General features: G+C 43.5%; 1 protein-coding gene across 2 annotated transcripts in view; it reads left to right on the top strand.

Moving 5' to 3' along the window:
• snx29 (sorting nexin 29) overlaps positions 1 to 20275 on the top strand; it is a 556462-nt gene that overhangs the window by 357403 nt on the left and 178784 nt on the right. For both annotated transcript variants that reach the window (XM_078418306.1, XM_078418305.1), the window contains one exon: positions 6575 to 6656. In XM_078418306.1, coding sequence (XP_078274432.1) covers positions 6575 to 6656 — 82 coding nt within the window. The remainder of the gene's footprint in view (positions 1 to 6574; positions 6657 to 20275) is intronic.

Genomic DNA, 20275 nt, shown 5'->3' with positions numbered 1-20275 from the left:
ACAAGCATTATCATCGATGCTTGTTTGATTTGAAACAGGTTATCATATTCTTAACTTTTTTCCACATTTACCTTTTACAGATTCTCACTTCTCTTTTTTTTAATCCCATTGACTATCTCCTTGCTCAATGATGATAGCTAAATAGTCATTTTCCTTGCATTAAACTTGTTACGTCTTCAGGCTTTGCTCTTGCTTCTTCAATTTGAAACACATTTTAATCATATTTTTCAACCCAATAGATGTTTCCGATCCATTTTACTCCATCTGAATAGAGTCGTCCATGGTTCAGCATGTGGCACTCTGTGGATTTGAGTCTTACTTCCAAAACCTGAGTTTAACATTTAGGCTGACAAACCAGGCAACACCATGAAAGTGCTGCTATGTTAAAGATGTTATTGTTCAGGTATACTAATACCCCATCTGCTGTCTCAGGTGACATGAAAGATACCATAGTCTGGAGACACAAGTAGGATTCTGACCCGAAACATCATCTGTCCTTTTCCCTGCATCGGTAGTTTGGGTTTGCTTTACATGGAGTGAAGGAGGCTGAAGAGAATGTTTGATTGCCGTATACAAAGTTATGAAGGGCACAGGTAGGGATTGGCATTCCCCTGCATTCCCTCTCTCTCCATCCCTCCCTCACCCAAGTTGCACCAGCTTCTCGTTTTCACACAACAAACGGCTAACAATGGCCTGTTTCCTTTGTCATTGTTACGTTTTTGCATATCTTTCACTCATTGTCCTTTATCTCTCTACATCATCGTCTGTATCTCTCATTTCCCTTTCCCCTAACTATTCTGAAGAAGGCTCTTGACCCGAAACGTCACCCATTCCTTCTCTCCAGAGATGCTGCTTGTCCCGCTGAGTTACTCCAGCTTTTTGTATCTCTCTTCGTTTTTTTTTTCCATAGCAGAACTGTATAAAACTAGAAAGGTTAGCTTCAAGGTTAGGTGCGGGAGATTTAGATGCGAATAAGAAGAATTTTTCACCAAGAAATTGATTGGCATTTGGATAACACTGCTTGAGTGGGCAATGGAGACAAAGACTCACATTTAAAATGTATCCAGCTGAAGGCATGAACTGTGCAGCAATGAAAGCTGTGGTCAAAGTGCTGGTCAATAGGATTGATACTCTGGTTGGTCTGGATGTGATGGACCATAGAGGTTGTTAGCGCTTTATTACTAGACGACCATTAAAAAGGAACATAATGTAGTTATTTCTGGCATACTGGCCAAATGTATCTCCCAGTTAACAACATAAAAATTGATTATTTGATCTTTATTGCATTTTTATTTATGGATCTACTAACACCTTTCCAAAGTACTTTATTGGCTTTGATGTTCTTAGGGGTATTTTTAACATTTGATTTGTTCAAATCTTAACTTATTAATCTGCTGTCATCTTTCAGGTCGTTAATCGTACGTGCTGTAGAATTGTTGCTGTAAACAACATCAGTTCAGAATTTTTTGTCACTTAGTTTTAATGTCTTTTAGTGGCTGAGATAACAAATTCTGATAACAACAGTATTTTTTTTATCATCAACTAAATTCTGTTGGGCTGGATCCAGCCTCCACCTTGTACTCACCCTCGGTATTTTTTCATGTGGAGTCACGAACAATTTATGGTTCCCCCTAAGCTTAATCGGACTCCAGGCCTCACTGCCATCCTGAGACGTGAAGCATTCCCAGCAGAGACTGGGCTTTAGGTAGGGATCATGAGGCCCTGCCCCTAAACAGCCCCGATAGCCTTTTAACCGATTATAATTAGAGACATTTGAAACCAATTGAACTGCGGTTTAAAATAAAAGACGTGAGCCTGGGTCTGACCCCCAGCCCTAAACTCTGTTGGGTTTTCACCATTCCCCTCCCCCCATCCTCCCGACCAGTTCCCAGCGAGGGGCTTACCTTTGTACCCCTATGACCACATCTCAATTTGGACATCACCTGCGGTGATGTTGAACTCTTCTTCCGCCACCTCTGCCAACGGTGTGTTTTCACTGGCAAGGAGTCCTCACCTCCCTTCTCCCTTCTCCAACACTTCTCCAACACTCCTCCACTTATAGACTCACCCCTGCCAGCTTTCTATCCTTTCTAGAGCATTTTATTTCCAATTGCCGGTGCAACATCAAACCGTCTTGACTTCTCCACTCCCCTCACCCACTCCAATCTCATTGCACTCTCCTCCGCTCACTCTGTAACAATCCAAATTAAAATCTGAAGAAGGGTCCCGACCTGAAACGTTGCCTGTCCAAGTTGACCAAAGATGCTGCCTGACCCACTGAGTTACACCAGTACTTTGTGTCTTTTTCTGTAAACCAGCATCTGCAGTTCCTTGTCTCTTGATTGCTATTCTTGCTATTGAGGGAGTGCAGCGTAGGTTCATCAGGTTAATTCCCGGGATGGCGGGACAGATATATGATGAAAGAATGGATCGACTGGGCTTATGCGATCCCAGTCGGATGAGAGGGGATCTTACAGAAACATATAAAATTCTTAAGGGATTGGACAGGCTAGATACAGAAAAAATGTTCCCCATTTTGGGGGTGTCCAGAACCAGGGATCACAGTTTAAGAATAAGGGGTAGGCCATTTAGGACTGAGATGAGAAAAAACTTTTTCACCAGAGAGTTGTGAATCTGTAGAATTCTCTGCCACAGAATGTATTCAAGACAGAGTCAGATATAGCTCTTAGGGCTAATGGAATCAAGGGATATGGAGGAAAAAAGCAGGAATGGGGTACTGATTTTGGATGATCAGCCATGATCATATTGAATGGCTGTGCTGACTCAAAGGGCCGAATGACCTACTCCTGCACCTATTTTCTATGTCTCTAAAAATATATTTAAATACTTTTAAATATTTTTAAATGATTTACAATTATAAAAAAACAAATTTATTTCAAAAGGCATTTAACTGATGTGAATTGATTTTAAATCATTAATACTAATTTTTAAAAATTCCGCCTAGTCAGCAAGTTCATTCAAATGAATAAGGCCATGCTGTTGAAACCAACTGTTGCTGGCGTGAAGCTGAGGTTCCAGATACCAATTGCATTTATCTGCTTGGCTCAGGGTATTCTTTGCTCGTTCCCTGGACCCAGTGCTGTGTCCCGTAGTAGCTGTGCCAGCAACTGATCCAATGCACTCATGTTTCAGCACAATCATGCCTTCCTTGGTGAGGAGGTCAGGAATGCTGAACTGGAAAGAGCTTCACACCCGATGCCTTTCAAGCGGTTAGTTAGTTAGTTTATTATCTTACACGTTTCTGAAAACTATATGTAGGGGAAAAAAAATCTGCATATTATTTAATGCATTATATTTCAATCAGTAAAGGGAAGACAGTATTGAATATGAGAGGTAATCTTTTGCACAAAGAGACAAAAGCCCTTTGTTGTGTACTGTGGTACAGTGAACAGCTTTTGTTGCGTGCTATCCAGTAAAAAAAAAAGACTAATCATGGTTATAATCAAGTCGTCCACATTGTACAGTTAAAGGGTACAACATTTAGTGCAAAGTAAAGTCCGATTAAAGATAGTTCAAAGGTCTCTGAGAAAGTAGTAGGGAGGTCAGGGTAGCACTCTAGCTGGTGAGAGGATGGTTGACTGATAATAGCTGGGAAGAAACTGTCCCGAAATCTGGAGGTTTGCGTTTACAAATTTCTCTACCTTTTGCCTGATAGGGGAGAGGAGAAAAGAGAGTGGTTGGTCTTTGATTATGTTGGTGGCCTCTGCTGAGGCAGCGTGAAATGCAGATGGAGTCAATGGATGGAAGGTGGGTTTGCGTGATGGTCTGGGCCATGTTCCCAACAGTCTACAATTCCTTGTGGATGCTGTTCCCAAACCACGCTGTAACGCATCCCAAAACAAGCAACAAAAAACACCTTTTGTCAACAACAAAGCGCTTTTGTTTCTTTGAGCAAAATATTACTCCTCATATTGAATATTGTCTTCCCTTTACTGATTAAAATATAATGCATTAAATAATTTACAGAATGTTTTTCCTTCATCGAGTCTTCAAAAATGTGGCAGATAGCACATGTGTATTTTCTTTTTATAACATGCTGTTTTTAGAGCATGGAACAGTACAGTACAGGAACAGCCCCTGCGGCCCACAATGCCTATGCTGAACATAATGCCAAGACCATCACTTATCGACCCGTGTATAACCCTTATCCCTCGGTTCCTTGCATATCCATATGCCTATCCAAAGTCTCTTAAATGCCACTAATGTATCTGCCACCATCCCCTGTAGCGCGTTCCAGGCACTCACCACCAAAGATACTAGAGGAACAAGATGGACCATTCCGTTGAAATCGCCTCTACTGAAGTGTAGTACGCAAAGGAGCGTAACGGCCACCATTTTAGTAGGCAAAACCCACCGTTCGCTATGCCTCTCGCAGTGTAATCAGTGTTTTGGCGGAACAGTATGTGTGATGATACCTTTAAAATGCAGAATATATCTCATCTATCAATTCACAGATTTTTGTTATTTTTCTTTTTCAATGTTTCTGCAAGTTTCTGCCTACTAAAATGGCGCCGACATACTACGGTTTTTGGGGTCGAGTGGTCTATCTTAGTCCTCTAGTATCTTTGCTCACCACCCTCTGAGTAAAGAAACATGCCCCACACAGCTCCTTTTAACCTTACCCCCCTCTTCGTGAAGCTGTGCCCTCTCGTATTTGATTTTTCCATCCTGGGAAAAGATTCTGACTGTCTACCCTGTCTGTGCCATCTATCTATTTCTTTAATTTTTTTCTGTGTCCTTGCTCCTCCATAATCTGTCTGCAGTAATCTCATTGTGAGTCTATCTCCTGTTGCATCCAAGTTCCTTCCGGACCTTATCAGTTGTGAACTTTTGCTCTTCAGCCTGCTGTCTGGCATCTCACTTAGAGCTCACTTACGCTCCAGCTCATCATTTCAGGCCTTCTTTTGCACCATGTTATTTATATCTTCGTCATGTTTAATACATTTATTTGAGGCACTTGCTTAATGTTATTTTATTTATATTGAACCTGTAACGTTGCATTGTGATTTATGAAACTCTGTCAACCTCAATCTGAGTGTATTGCATTGATATAAGAGGGGTATCCAGCAAATGTCAATTCCGCCTACTCCAGGTCTCCTGCACCAGTATCTGATACTGCAAAGTGCAAGTTGCAGCTCTTTTGTAATGTTTCTTTCTTCTACTGTGAAAGATCACCTTGCATCAATCAGCTTAGTAACATTCAGGACTGTTTAGAATCGGAGTTATAGACAAATCAATGACTTCCAGCATTGCACATCATTGAAAGAACGTTCCGTCAACAAAAGTAGTGTATTACTGAATTGAATTGAATTAAATACATTTTATTAGCCAAGTATGTATACATCCAAGGAATTTGCCTTGGTGCTTTGCTCACAGGTACCACACGACATACAATAAAACATTAAAACATTAAGAATAAAACATTATAGTTTAAACATGTGAGGAATGAAATCAAATGCCAGAGCATAAGGAGGCTACAGACCTTTGGTTGTTGAGTAATTAAATCATCCTTGTGCAAAGATACACCAATTTTATTTCAAGATAATACTCCAGACGCAACTGAGGAAAAGTGTCTATTAAATGCAGGTATTCTCATTGACATTAATTTTACATTCTCTTCCGGAATATGTGTGCTGTTCGCAAGAGATTTAACATCTGTGTTGAAAGATTTCACTACTTTTCAAATCTATTTCTATTTGCGGTGTGAATTAAGGACAATCTTTTACATTTTGGAATTGTATTATCATGCAGACTTCTATCTGCCTGCACCATCATGTTTTCATGGTCCCTCCAGCACCATCATGTTTACAGTCAGTCTCGGGAGTTCCCCTTGCTCTGACTACCGTGTTGAAATAATTTTGAAGCAATAAATGCTCCTCAGATAGTTGACAAATTGTGTGCTGGCGCTTCAGGCAATAGTTATATTTAAAAATTGTGAAATCAAAATACCTGTAAGCTGTGTTGTGAAATATTATGAGAAATAAACATTAATTTCTACAATAAATTATTTTACAGATAAATGATAAACTATTGGTAATGGCCTATGTAAGAGAGGTTTCAAATACTGGATTTCCTCTTAATTACTTCTATTTGAGGCATTTGCAGTGATCCATCTCAACCTTTAAATCACAATGCCTATTCTTTTCGCAGAATGAACACGAATAGTGATATTTTAAGTCTCTGTTGTTTATCTGCCTTCACAGAATGTTTTAATTTCAACTCTGTAATGTGCAACATTTTTAGTCTGCTTGCTGCAAGTGCCATGTTAGAAATTTTGCACATAAATCAGTTAATTAATGAATTGAGAAAAATATTGATGAGACGGTTTTACCTAGCCAGCTGCCATGCATGGAGATGGTTTTACCTACTAGCCAGCTGCCATGCATGGAGATGGTTTTACCTACTAGCCAGCTGCCATGCATGGAGATTCCAGCCTTGTCCTCTTGAGGTTCCCTTAAAATGTACTAAATGAACTGATTACTTGATTCTAAATTGTTTTGTAAGTTCTATGCATTTCCTTGAAACTCACTGTTGATTACTTTGTGTTTGTCAGGGCTCACTGTGCACTGATAAATGTCTGGATTCCAACAGTGTTTCTACGTGGACGAGCTGCTAATGCTTTTCATGTGTATCAGGTATGAGTCAAAGATTCAAGCGCTGAGAAAAAATACAATGCAATATGTTATGTATTTTTCAAGTTTTTAAAAGATCTGCAAAATGTTCTTTCATTACGCAATTATGTTTCCAGAAAGACTTTCTTTCTCGTCTTCTTAAATATAGCTGCAATCTGAATCCCAAATGTTGTCTTTTCTGAGTGCATTTCATTTGATGACAGTGAATTTAACGAAAGCTATTTGGGTCATTACACTTCTCATTGCACAAAAAATCCATCTTATTATGAATTCCATTTAAAAAAAAAAAATGACCGAAAGGAAAACTGTTCAAAATTACTTTGTGTAGTCAGGAATCATATTCACATCTTTCCGACCTTGATTTCATCGACCATCCGAGCTTTAGGAACAGTGGAAGCTCTGTTTTGCCTTGCCTCTGATCATCTTCCTATCACCCTGGTCACCTCTAATGTATGTGTATGATGTTGTTTGGTGAAATATGACTCCTCAAAATTGTTTGTACATTCACGTACAATGCAAGAATGCATTTAAATTGACATTTTGATAAGAAAATTAGCAGAATGAATTAAAATCAAAATAAGTGTAAATGCAAGTGAAGAAGTAGTAGATATAAAGAATCTCTTTAAATTTGGGATATTTAACATTTTCCCAGTTACTTTGCAATCTTCACAGAGTTTCTTGGGCAATATTTTATAATACCCTCCTTATCGGTAAGGCCTTACTGGTGCAAGGATAAGATTTTCCAATCATTCATGTTGGTGGCACAGTGGCCAGCTGGTAGAGCTGTTGCCTCACAGCACCAGAGACCTGGTCCGGTCCTGATCTCGGGTGTCTTCTGCGTGGAGTTTGCATGGTTTTCTCTGTGATCGCGTGGGTTTGCTGCGGGTGCTCTCGTTTCGTTGCATATCCCAAAGACAAGTGAGATAACTTAGGACTAGTGAGATAACATAGAACTTGTGGTCGTCGAGGACTCAGCGGGCCACACGGACTGTTTCCATGCTGTATCTATTCATCAATCATGGTGTTAAACAGGAAATTTTATGCAAAGCACTTTTCATTCACTGGTAACTACATAACAGATTTAGATATGCCTTTCAAGAATGTGTTCTGAACTATTTGTTAGTTCCATGTAAGTTGTGTTCCCCAGTTATGTTGCTGACTTGTTTCTTTTCAGTCATTTTGAGCACTCATGGCTCAGGTTCTCTTTGTGCTGTTGGAGTAACTGGGAGAGAGAGCCGTGCAAACATAACCATGTTCATTCTGAAGCTTGAGTAGTCATTTAGAGAGCACCTGCCATCATTCTAATGAGGGGAGATGCAAATTTAAAAAAGAGAACACATTAGACGGGTGGCAGGGTGCCGCAGCGGTAGAATCGCTGCCTAACAGCGCCAGAGACACGAGTTTGATCCTGACAATGGGTTCTGTCGGTAAGGGGTTTGTACGTTCTCCCCGTGACCTGTGTGTGTTTTCCTCGGGCGCTCTGGTTTCCACCCACACTCCAAAGACGTACAGGTTTGTAGGTTAATTGGCTTGCTATAATTGTAAATTGCCCCCGTGTGTTAGGATAGTGTAAGTGTGCGGGGATTGCTGGTTGGCATGGACTCGGTGGGCCGAAGGACCTGTTTCTGTGCTGTATCTCTAAACTAAACTAAAACTAGACTAAGATAGTCACCTTTAAACCTCATCAGCCTGAAGAAGGATCTCGACCCGAAACGTCACCCATTCCTTCTTTCCAGAGATACTGCCTGTCCCGTTGAGTTACTCCAGCATTTTGTGTCTATCTTTAAACCGTTCATCCCTTTCCCAAGAGCACCAGATTCAGCTCCCTGTTCTGAAAAAAATCACACTTTTGAGGGTTTCAATTCTTAGAAATAATTGTAATAATGATTATTTTCTTCCATTTGGCAACTTCAAAAGATAACATTTAGCTAGAAAATATTAATGACAACATAACAGGGTGACTGATTAATTTGTTAGCTTGGCATTGTTCTATTCTATTCATTCTTTTAATTAAAGCTCGTTTACTCATGTATAAATTATTAAACTATTCCTGTACATTTTCTGTCCACAAAGTTGAGGCACTGTTTTACTTGAGCATTCACCTTTATAAATATCAACATCAATTTTACAAACTGTAGATGGTTTGAGAATTGTCACTGATTTTACACAGTGGGGCTTGCTGGACAGTTATTTTATATTCCAGTAGATATTATTTTTTCATTAATTTGTTTCTATAATCTCTTATTAGGTTTTATCAGCAATCAACAAATGGCAATGCCACAATTCACTGGTTTATTAGCCTTAGTATCACACTGAAATTTTCATTTTATGCTTTTATATTTAAGATATCTATAATCTCACTAATATGAAATATTATTTCAACAAAAATGTTTAATCAAACATTTGAGAGATGATATATGCCCTGAAACATTTGAGAGATGATATATGCCCTTTTTCTCCAAATAACGAAGCCATCAATACTTCTCCATGTTCCTGTCAGTTACACAGCCTGTTAACCTTGTTTCACAAAAGCTAGACGTCAGGACAACATTGGCAGTGCTTGTGATGTAAGTTTAGTTTAGTTTAGAGATACAGTGCAGAAACAGGCCGTTAGGCCACCGAGTCCGTGCTGACCAGTGATCCCTGCACATTAACACAAATCTACACATGCTAGGGACAATTTACAATTTTACCAAGCCAATTAACCTACAAACCTCTTCGTCTTTGTTGGAGGAAACCGTAGTTCCCGGAGAAAACCCATGCAGGTCACGGGGAGAATGTACAAACTCCGTACAGACAGCACCCATAGTCAGGATCGAACCCGGGTCTCTGGCGCTGTAAGGCAGCAACTCTACCACTGCACCGCCATACTGCCCCTGTGTTAATGTTTTAAAATATATACTTAAAAAGAGGTACAATTCACTCTTTTGAAAACTGATTTTTTAGTTGCAATGTTATGTCTTTGTGTGCCTTGTTGTGCAAGGTTGTCCTACCCTGGAGAATTCAATCACAGGTAAGGCAAGAGTTGAGCAATTGAGATGACAAATGCCAAAGGCCAATAATCTGACCTCTTCTTTGAATCCTTGGAATTCCTGTTTGAAATGTGGGACATCTATTTATCTTCAATAGTTAAAATTTTGAAAGAGTATAATACACATAAGTCGTGAAACTCAAAACATAAGAGATGGTTAATCAAGGAATAAAGGACAGTATACAAAAAAGCTGTTACATGTGGAATATGTGGCTCAAGAATTGTTTGCAAATTGATATTTACTTTTGCAAAGCACAGAGCATCCCTTTGAAGTGAGTTCTGTCAATCATTCATGATCAGAGGTAAAATACTGTCAGCATAAGTAAATTGAATGCTGATTAAAAAATGAAGCACACGTTATACTTGTTTCATTATACACACGTTGAAGCCCTTTACAATTGACGATTGAGCTTAAATTTAGAACAAAGCATTATTTGGCTGGATTCTACACACGGGATTGAAGCGACATTGCTTGCCATAACTTCAAATAACACTGCTCACAAAGATAAAGTGATTTCCTTTTTAATGATTGTTGCTGTCAGGATCAGTTCAAGCAGCTCGTGGGAATCCTTCACCAGCCATGCCATCAAGCTCGACCCACAAGAGACTGCAGCTGCTGGAATCTCGAACAAAAAACACACCGCTGGAGCCGCTGAGATGCTACAGCTTTTTGCTTTTTATCATCAAGCTAGATGAGCCTCTGATTTAAAAAAAAGATTCTCATGGACAGCAAACAGGGAAGAACAAAGCACAGTTATCAGCTAACGTTTTGTGCTTTCTTTCTGAGGGCAAAATAATTTTGCGAATGCCTACATAAGATTAAGGTCCTATCATAAATAATATTTAATAGTATATTTATTATTTTAAAAAACGATTGCATTTGGAAATACATATTTATTTATCCATCTTTCATGATGTGGATGTTGTTGGCAAGCATTTATTGTCCATCCCTAATTAACCATGAGAAGGTAAATGATGAGCTGCTGCCTTGGATCATGGAAGTCCTTGCATCAGAACCCATGGAGTGCTGTTGGCTGGGAGTCCAGGATTTAGACAGAGTCGAAGACGTAGACACAGCTTCTTTCCAAATCAGGATGGTGTAATCTGAAGGGAAATCGGCAGGTGGTGGTCTTTCCTTGCATCTGCTCTCCTTGTTCTGCTTGATGGTGGGAAGTGATGTTGGACTGGCTTGGATAAGCACCTGCAGTACATTTAGTGGATTTGTATTTTAGGACCGGAGACTTTGCTGAATGGTAAAATAGATTTAGTAATAATAACTAGTTCAACACAACTATAACATTTTCAGGATATTTTCTTTTTTTTTTTTCAATTTTACCAATTTCCTTGGTTGCAAAACAACAGCGCATGCAAAGAAAGTTGAATCATAAACAATGGTCAGGAATATCTATGTTAAACATATATGTCTGCAAACATTTTAAAGTGACTGGCAGTTTCACAAAATACTGTAGTTGAACTCTGCAATGTATGCCAATCCAACAAATGCAGAATCAAAGTCAGTATTGTGGCTCGTCGATAAGCCCGAAATGAAGGCGAGGAGCCAGGTGTTTCGGGAGGAATTTTATTAGCTGTTGTTCTCTTGTCCAGTCGGGTCTGCAAGAGAACGATCGCGCCTAAACCCCTGCCCTTTATCCCTGTAGCTAAGGGCCGCCCCTGGACTAGTCCATTCCCGTGCCGAGGGGTTCGATAGTGGAATGGCCCGACCCTTGGGAGCCGCCACAGGACCCCCGCCCCCAGAATAGGAGGCACGAAACGCACCAGCGGCGCACAACCCGACCGGACCGCGTACGGAAATCGGCCGACAGAGGGGCCGGCGGAGGCACAGGTGGAGGCACAGGTGGAGGGAACCACGAAGGGGGGCGACCTCGTGGCCGAGGCTGGACAACCAGCCTTGGTCGATGTCCAGGTGCGCCGGCTTTAACCAGTCAATCGACATGGTCTCCGGCCGGCCCCCCATATCCAACACAAAGGTTGTCTGTCCGTGCTCCAGCACCCGGAACGGGCCCTCATACTGGCTCTGGAGCGGCGTCCAGTGGGCGTCACGGCGCAGGAACACATAGGCGCAGTCCCGGAGGGCCGATGGCACGTGCAGGCGGAATGTCTCATGGCGGGACATCGGCACGGGTGCGTGCTTGCCAACTCGCTCGCGAAGGCGCTGTAGGGTGGATGAGGGCGGTCCCTGCTGCCCCGGCGCCAACGGTACGAACTCCCCAGGCACCATGAGCGGCGTCCAGTAAATGAGCTCCGCCGAAGATGAGGCCAAGTCCTCCTTAGGGGCAATTCGGATGCCCAGCAAGACCCACGGCAGTGCGTCCATCCAGTCCGGGCTGGAGAGTCGCGCCTTCAGCGCTGTCTTCAGCTGCCGGTGGAACCTCTCCACCAGGCCATTTGCCTGCGGGTGATAGGCCGTGGTGTGATGCAGCCGCACGCCCAGCAGGTGGGCCATGGCCGACCACAGCTCAGAGGTGAACTGTGGCCCCCGGTCCGACGAGATGTCCACCGGCACCCCAAAGCGAGTAATCCAGTGCGCGGCCAACGCACGAGCGCATGTAGCTGTGGATGTGTCGGCCAGCGGTATGGCCTCCGGCCACCGTGTGAAGCGGTCCACCACCTCTTGTGCCCCGGGACGGCGGGAGAGGGCCCACAATGTCCACGTGCAGGTGATCGAACCGCCGGCGTGGTAGACGAACAAAAGATCGAGACCGCGACACACCCCGTCCATTAACCGTTGAAATGCCTGCGCGGCGTTCTTAAGGCCGAACGGCATCCGTATGAACTCGTACAATCCAAACAGCGTAATGATTGCCGTCTTGGGCACATCCTCCGGGTGGACCGGGATCTGGGTATATAGCCCCGCACCAGATCCACTTTGGAGAATATCTTGGCCCCGGCCAAATGGGCGTTGAAGTCCTGGATGTGGAGCACGAGGTATCGGTCCGCGGCGGTAGCGACGTTCAGCCGCCGATAATCCCCGCAAGTTCTCCAGCCCCCGCTTGCCTTGGGGACCATGTGGAGTGGGGACCGGGGACCATGGGCTGTTGGAAGGGCGGACGATCCCCAAGGACTCCATCGTGCGGAACTCCTGCCGTGCCAGACGTAGCTTATCCGGCGGCAGTCGGTGTGCTCGTGCGTGGATGGGTGGGCCGGTAGTTGATATGTAATGCACCACCCCGTGCTTGGGGGTCGACGACCGGAACTGTGGGGTCAGGATGTCCGGGAACTCGGCAAGACCCGAGCAAAACAGGAATCCACAGACGACAGGGGGCGTGCAATCGGCTCGTCCAAGCGCTGCCGCCGGACGTCCACCAGGAGGGAGTGAGCCCGGAGGAAGTCGGCACCGAGCAACGGCTGGGAGACACCGGCGATGGTAAACTGCCACGAGAAATAACAGGAGCCGAAAACGATCGGGACCGTGCGAACCCCATATGTACGGATGGGGCTGCCATTCGCCGCGGTGAGGACGGGCCCTTCGCTTACCGGAACGAATGACCACCAGCGAAAGGGGGAGGACACTCAGCTCCGCACCGGTATCCACGAGGAAGCGACCCCCGGAGCGCCGCTCCCAGGCGAAGAGGCGGTGAATCTGGCCGGCCGCCGCGGGGACTATTGGCAGCCGGCCCTGGCGTTTCCCGGGAACGTGCACGGCTGGCGGCATTGTCGGGCTGCAGCACCCCAGCGCTGGTGGTAATAGCACTAGTGCCTCCTGCTGGAGCCGCCTGGAGCCCGCAAGGGCCGTGGGGGGCAATCGCACAGGCCTCCGGGGCACAGCTGTCACTCCCTCCACAGCTCCCCCGCCCGACCGGAGGAAATCAGGCGCTGCCGGAGTGACGGCTAGCGCACTGACATCATTCTGGCGCGCCATCCACAGCGCGTCAGCGCGCCTGTCGACAGCCCGGGTGTTGGCGAATGAGGCGTCGTGACTTGCAGGCAGATGTCAGCTGGCAGCAGATGCAGGTAAACATATTCAAACATGAGACACGGCGTGTGCTCATCCAGCAGCGCGACCATCTCATTTAGGAGGCTTGATGGTCACCGGTCGCCTTGGCCCTCCATATGAAGGAGCCTGGTAGCCCGTTCCATCCGGGTGAGCCCGTACATTTGGAGCAGCAGCTCCTTAAGGGCGAGGTATTTATCGTCAGCCTGGGGGTCTTCGAGGAACTGGGTGACCTCTCCGGCCGTGTCCTGGTCGAGGGGCCCCACCAGGTAGAAGTAGCGGGTGTCGTCCACCGTAATGCCCTGCAGCTGAATTTGGGCCTCCGCCTGCTGAAACCAGACGCGAGGCCGGGCGGTCCAGAACGTCGGTAGTTTGACGGAGACCGCGTCGAGAGATAGGGCCCGGTCGGCTTGTGAGGCGGACATACGGGCGGCTCTGTGTTTTGACTCCATTACGACACCAATGGAGCGTCGGGGTCACCAATGTGGCGCGTCGTTAAGCCCGAAATGAAGGCGAGGAGCCAGGTATTTCGGGAGGAATTTTATTAGCTGTTGTTCTCTTGTCCAGAGAGCTGCAAGAGAACGATCGCGCCTAAACCCCTGCCCTTTATCCCTGTAGCTAAGGGCCGCCCCCAGACTAGTCCATTCCCGTGCCAAGGGGTTCGATAGTGGTATGGCCCGACCCTTGGGAGCCGCCACAGTACCTTGATTCCCATTGTAATCGTTCACCATGCACCATGCTAAATTCATTGATCCATATTATTTGTTTGCAACTTGAGCTTTCAGCTGTCTTCTTTCATCTTCAACTGTGCTTTTTTCTTCTTTTTCTTCCTCCTTTACTCTCCTTTCTGTGTCCTTAATCCTCTGTCCTCCAAGTTTCAATTCTACCTCTCTGGGTTCTGAGGTAGTAATGCGGTCGATGTAAGGCCTACAGAATTGACCCAGGTTGGGAAGCAGGTAGGGAGCTTGACAGGTGGTGCACACTTTCAGCGGCATACTTCTGCGTGATCTCAAGGAATAGGTTTGGTGTTCCTAAAGCCACAAATGCTTCTTCTCCATGTTAATAGACATAGACCAGGAATTCCCATGTGTTGGTATTCCACCGGGTGGCGTTTCGATGGCAACCTTGCCTACAGTCTGTCTGTCCTTTTCGTCTTTTTTTTGTTATTTTTTTAGATTTTAGATTTAAAGATACAGCGCGGAAACAGGCCCTTCGGCCCACCGGGTCCGCGCCGCCCAGCGATCCCCGCACATTAACACTATCCTACACACACTAGGGACAATTTTTTTACATTTGCCCAGCCAATTAACCTACATACCTGTACGTCTTTGGAGTGTGGGAGGAAACCGAAGATCTTGGAGAAAACCCACGCAGGTCACGGGGAGAACGTACAAACTCCATACAGACGGCGCCCGTAGTCAGTATCGAACCTGAGTCTCCGGCACTGCATTCACTGTAAGGCAGCAACTCTACCGCTGTGCCACTGTGTGTTTGCGGGGCGGGGGGGTCGGGGGAAACTTTTTTTCAATCTCTTGCCTTGCTGGAGATGCGATTGTTTTCCGGATTGTATCTTCGGTCGCTCTGCGGCCTAACATCGTGGAGCTGGAGGCCTTGCTCGGGGCTGACTTTGAGCCTCACCGTGGACTTACCATCGGAGGTGATTCCTTGCCTGGGATTGATGCTCCAACCGCGGCCTGCGGACTTTAACATCAAGGAGCTCACAGTCTCGGGTTGAGACTGCCGTCGGGAAGCTCCAAAAGACGCATGAGGTTCGACTAGCCCCAACCGGGGTAAATCGCCTGGCGCGGGGGAACTGAGATCGCCCTGATTGGGAAGGCCATCCGCCGGCTACGGGAGTAAGATCGTCCCGTCAACGGAAGGTTAGAGACCCCCAACCACTGGAGGACAAAGAAGGGAGAAATTGAACTTGTTTTCGCCTTCCATCACAGTGAGGAATGTGGAGGAGTCACTGTGGTGGATGTTCATGTTAAAATGTATTTTGTGTGTTCTGTTGCTTTTTATTGGTATGACTGTATGGCAAATGAAATTCCTCGTATTTTGCAAAACATACTTGGCTAATAAAGTATGATTATGATTATGTTGATTGGTAGAGAAGTAACATTTTGAAGGCTACTTTGAAAACATCCTTAAAATGTTTCTTCTCTGCACTTGGTAATTTTTTCCAGTGACTGAGGTTGGAATAGGGATTTAGTTTTGGACATTAGCTATCAGGCTTATGAATGGTATCGGAGTGTAATTTGGGCCTCAGATTTGGGATGTTGGTTAGTAAGTGGACTGCTTTGGTTCATTTATCCTGTCAAATGATTTGGAAGATTCTGCAGAGGTAGTGTTGATAATATCTCTTAAGTAATTTAATGTGCCTGCTTTTTCATGACTCAGAATCATGGTGGTTCATGAGCTACCTCAGAATCATACAGGAGTGCAAGGATCCTGGTGTTCAGTAAATCAAGAGCTGCTTGCCACAAACAGTATGTGTGTGTATATATGCAGAACTTTTTTTCTCTCGTTTATTATATTGTTTAATATAATAAAGTACTAAACAGAGTACTATGTTTACATATTCTGTTGTGTCGTTGCAAGTAAGAATTTCATTGTACTATTTGGGACATATGACAATAAAACACTTTTGACTTTTGACATCAAGAGCTTTGTGCCATGTTTGAGCCATGCCAATCTTTTCCTCTGATGGCTAAAGGCGTGCATTGCATTGAGGAATACGTTCAATTTCATCATCAATATCTGGCTTCTTGAAGCCATCGTTCCTGAGGTAACTACAGTACAGTCTCCCTGTGTCCATTATGGGGCCAACTTTCCCCCCCAAATACAATGATTTGAGTACGGGGATTAACAGAATGGGTTGAAATTGTAATAACAGATCCAGTAAATTCAACAAAGTACTTTCAATCAATTATGTGGCTTTAAATTATAAACCTTCTTCATCTATCAATATTGTATTGTGATGAAGTTGGTGCAAAATTCCTGACTTAGCCGGCTGTTGAACTGCCGAGGGAAAGATTTGTTACATTAATGGCAGGTGCAGAAAAATCGTGTGCTTTTCCATTATCAGGATTTATTCTTTGCCTGATTAACACATCTGAATTTCAGAAGATTGCAACTGACAGCTTATTGAGTGCACTGGTGTAAAATGCATGTAAATGAGTTTTAAGATATATGCTTTTAGATTTTCGGCTCTTATACCATATGCATTCAGGAAAATAAATACTTCTCAGAAATCTGTGACTATGACTCCGGAGCTGGTGTTTAGGTGGCAGATGTCTTTAAGAAGTAAGATAAAGTTGTTAAGAGAAATACTTTTGGCCTTTGAATAAAACAAGTTTTTTTAAAACTCTCCTATAGGTGGTGTTTGTTCTGCAATGGTTCCTCTGCTTTACTGGGCTGATTTAGGGGCATGCTCAACAGCCAAATGTTTATATGATAGACAGTAAATATATGTGGTTAGCCTTCTCTAAAGGATCAACTGCTTCACCAGCAGAGACTAGTAATCTTCTTCTCCATTCCTCAATCAATCTTCACAGTATAACCTGAATATAATACATTATGCCCTTTCATCGAAGCCATTGAACTAGTATTAACAGATGAAGGTGTTCTACAAAATTGTCCAGCTAACCAGAAAAATACCCATTTATTCCTACTCTTTTTATTGTTTATTTTTTAATCTTTTACCTCTGCTATATTATTAACTACAATCCCATATGCCCTTATTTGATTTGGGTAGTTCTTTATTAAATGCTTTTTGGAAAATAAAAATGTGCGCAGAATTCACAAGTTCCTCCATTTCTGCTACAAAAGGACCTTATAGCCTGACATTGGTAGTGGGGAAGATGCTTGAGTCGATTATTAAAGTTGTAATAGCAGCGCATTTGTAAAGTAGTGACAAGATCGGTCAAAGTCAGCATGGATTTATGAAGGAGAAATCATGCTTGACTAATCTTCTGGACTTTTTTGAGGATGTAACAAGTAGAATGGATAAGGGAGAGTCAGTGGATGTGGTGTATCGGGACATTCAAAAAGCCTTTGACAAGTTCCCACACAAGAGATTAGTGTGCAAAATTAGAGCACATGGTATCGGAGGTGGGGTATTGACATGGATAGAGAACTGGTTGGCAGACAGGAAGCAAAGAGTAGGAATTAACGGGTCCTTTTCAGAATGGCAGGCAGTGACTAGTGGCATGCCGCAAGGCTCAGTGCTGGGGCTCCAGTTAGTTACAATATATATTAATGAAGGAATTAAATGTAACATCTCCAAGTTTGCGGATGACACAAAGCTGGGTGGCAGTGTGAGCTGCGAGGAGGATGCAGGGTGACTTGGATAGGTTGGGTGAGTGGGCAGATGCATGGCAGATGCAGTATAATGTGGATAAATGTAAGGTTATCCACTTTGGTGGCAAGAACAAGAAAGCAGATTATTTTCTGAATGGTGTCAGATTAGGAAAAGGGGAGGTGCAACGAGACCTGGGTGTCCTTGTACATCAGTCACTGAAAGTAAGCATGCAGGTACAGCAGGCAGTAAAGAATGCTAATGGCATGCTAATGGGATCTCCTATTCCCCCCCATCCGGACCAAACTCAGATCCTGGGGGGACAGGGCTTTCTCCATCGCTGCTCCCACCCTATGGAACTCACTAACCCAAACCGTCAGAGACTCCTCCTCACTCACCACATTCAAAACATCACTGAAGTCTCACCTGTTCAGTACTGCCTTCAACCACTGAAGGTCACCTCACCTTCTGTCTCCTTTCTCTGTTCGTTTACTTATTTATCTATTTATTCACTTCCCTATGTTCTTTAAATCCCTGTAAAGCGTCTTTGAGTGTATGAAAAGCGCTATATAAATGTAATGCATTATTATTATTATTATGTTGGCCTTCATTGCGAGAGGATTTGAGTATAGGAGCAAGAAGGGCCTACTGCAGCTGTACAGGGCCCTGGTGAGACCACACCTAGAGTATTGTGTTTAGTTTTGGTCTCCAAATTTGAGGAAGGACATTCTTGATATTGAGTGCAACGTAGATTCACCTGGTCAATTCCCGGGTTGGCAGGACTGTCATATGATGAAAGAATGGAGCGACTGGGCTTGTATTCACTAAAATTTAGAAGGATGAGAGGGGATCTTATAGAGACGTATAAAATTATTAAGCGATTGGACACACTTGATGCAGGAAACATGTTCCTGATGTTCGGGGAATCCAGAACCAGGGACCACAGTTTAAGAATGAGGGGTAGGCCATTTAGAACTGAGATAAGGAAAAAACGTTTGTGGCATTCTCTACCTCAGATGGCAGTGGAGGCCGATTCACTGGATGCATTCAAAAGAGAGTTAGATAGAGCTCTTAGGGCTAGCAAAATCAAGGGATATGGGGAGAAGGCAGGAACGGGGTGCTGATTGTGGATGATCAGCCATGATCACATTGAATGGGGGTGCTGGCTCAAAGGGCCGAATGGCCTACTCCTGCACCTATTTTCTTTTTTTCTTATATGCTCTGAAATCATACGTCTAATCATGTGATCTTCTCAGTGTTCTGCTTTCACAGTACCATTGCTTGTTGCTACCATTTTCCCCCAAAATTGTATTGTGTGATTAATCTCCAGAGATGCTGCCTAACCTGCTGAGTTACTCCAGCACTTAGTGTCTGTTTATTGTAAACCAACATCTGCAGTCCCTTATGTCTCCATTCAACATTTTATCCTTCCTTTCATCCTTGAACATTTTTTTTAACCTTTTGGCCATCTGGGACTGTTTGAAAGCTCACTGCTAATGGTTCAGAATAATGAACATAATCATAATTGAGAATGAGTTGTAATGATATAGCCTTTTATTTTCTGGCTACGACTCCAATGTTAAAACCAATTGTTAAATAATATGTTTGACTGAGAAATACATTAGTCCATTGGTGCATAACAATCACCCATCCTGGTGCGTTTTCAATATATTTGGAGTGCTGATTGCTGCTGTGAAACAGTTCATTATTATTAAGTTTAATCGTAGTGGGGGAAGAAATTTCCATGAAATAGTTTTAATAGTTTTATTGGAGTCTGTGATTAAACAATACATGTATTGTAATGTAGGTTCAAAAGCATACTCATTGTTTACCTATATTATACCAAGCTTGTGGTTTACAGCTGAAATTATTTCTGTACATTCAAATATATAAAATTGAAAAGATATTAGAGATGAGAATATGTTTTAGTACCTGGCAAGCGAAGAGGTTATATTGGATCTAGTGATGAATAAGAGATGGCTTTTAGGAAATACCTTGCAAATGATTACTATAATATTAAATTAAATATTAGGTTTGAGAGGGAGAAGTGAGAATCAAAGCTCCTACTTCGGGTTCAATAAAGCAAATTTTAAATGATCAAAATAAACTCATTCCAAGAAGTGGCATGTTGTCAAAGATCTAGCTACATTACAAAACCTGGTGTATCTGTGCTCCTGTATCTGGTCGTGTGCTTATCCCTGAAGAAATGGTAAACTAAAAGAAATGCAGGGGAAAAAATATATAAACTAGAAGACTGGGAGAGCTTTAAAAATAAATAATAAAGAAATGCAAAGACAGTCAAGTGCTACAGAAAAAAAAGAACAATGATATTCAGGCAG

Source organism: Rhinoraja longicauda, chromosome 21 (genome assembly GCF_053455715.1).
Source record: "Rhinoraja longicauda isolate Sanriku21f chromosome 21, sRhiLon1.1, whole genome shotgun sequence".
Taxonomy (NCBI): domain Eukaryota; kingdom Metazoa; phylum Chordata; class Chondrichthyes; order Rajiformes; family Arhynchobatidae; genus Rhinoraja; species Rhinoraja longicauda.
This window is presented reverse-complemented; position numbering and strand designations above follow the sequence as displayed.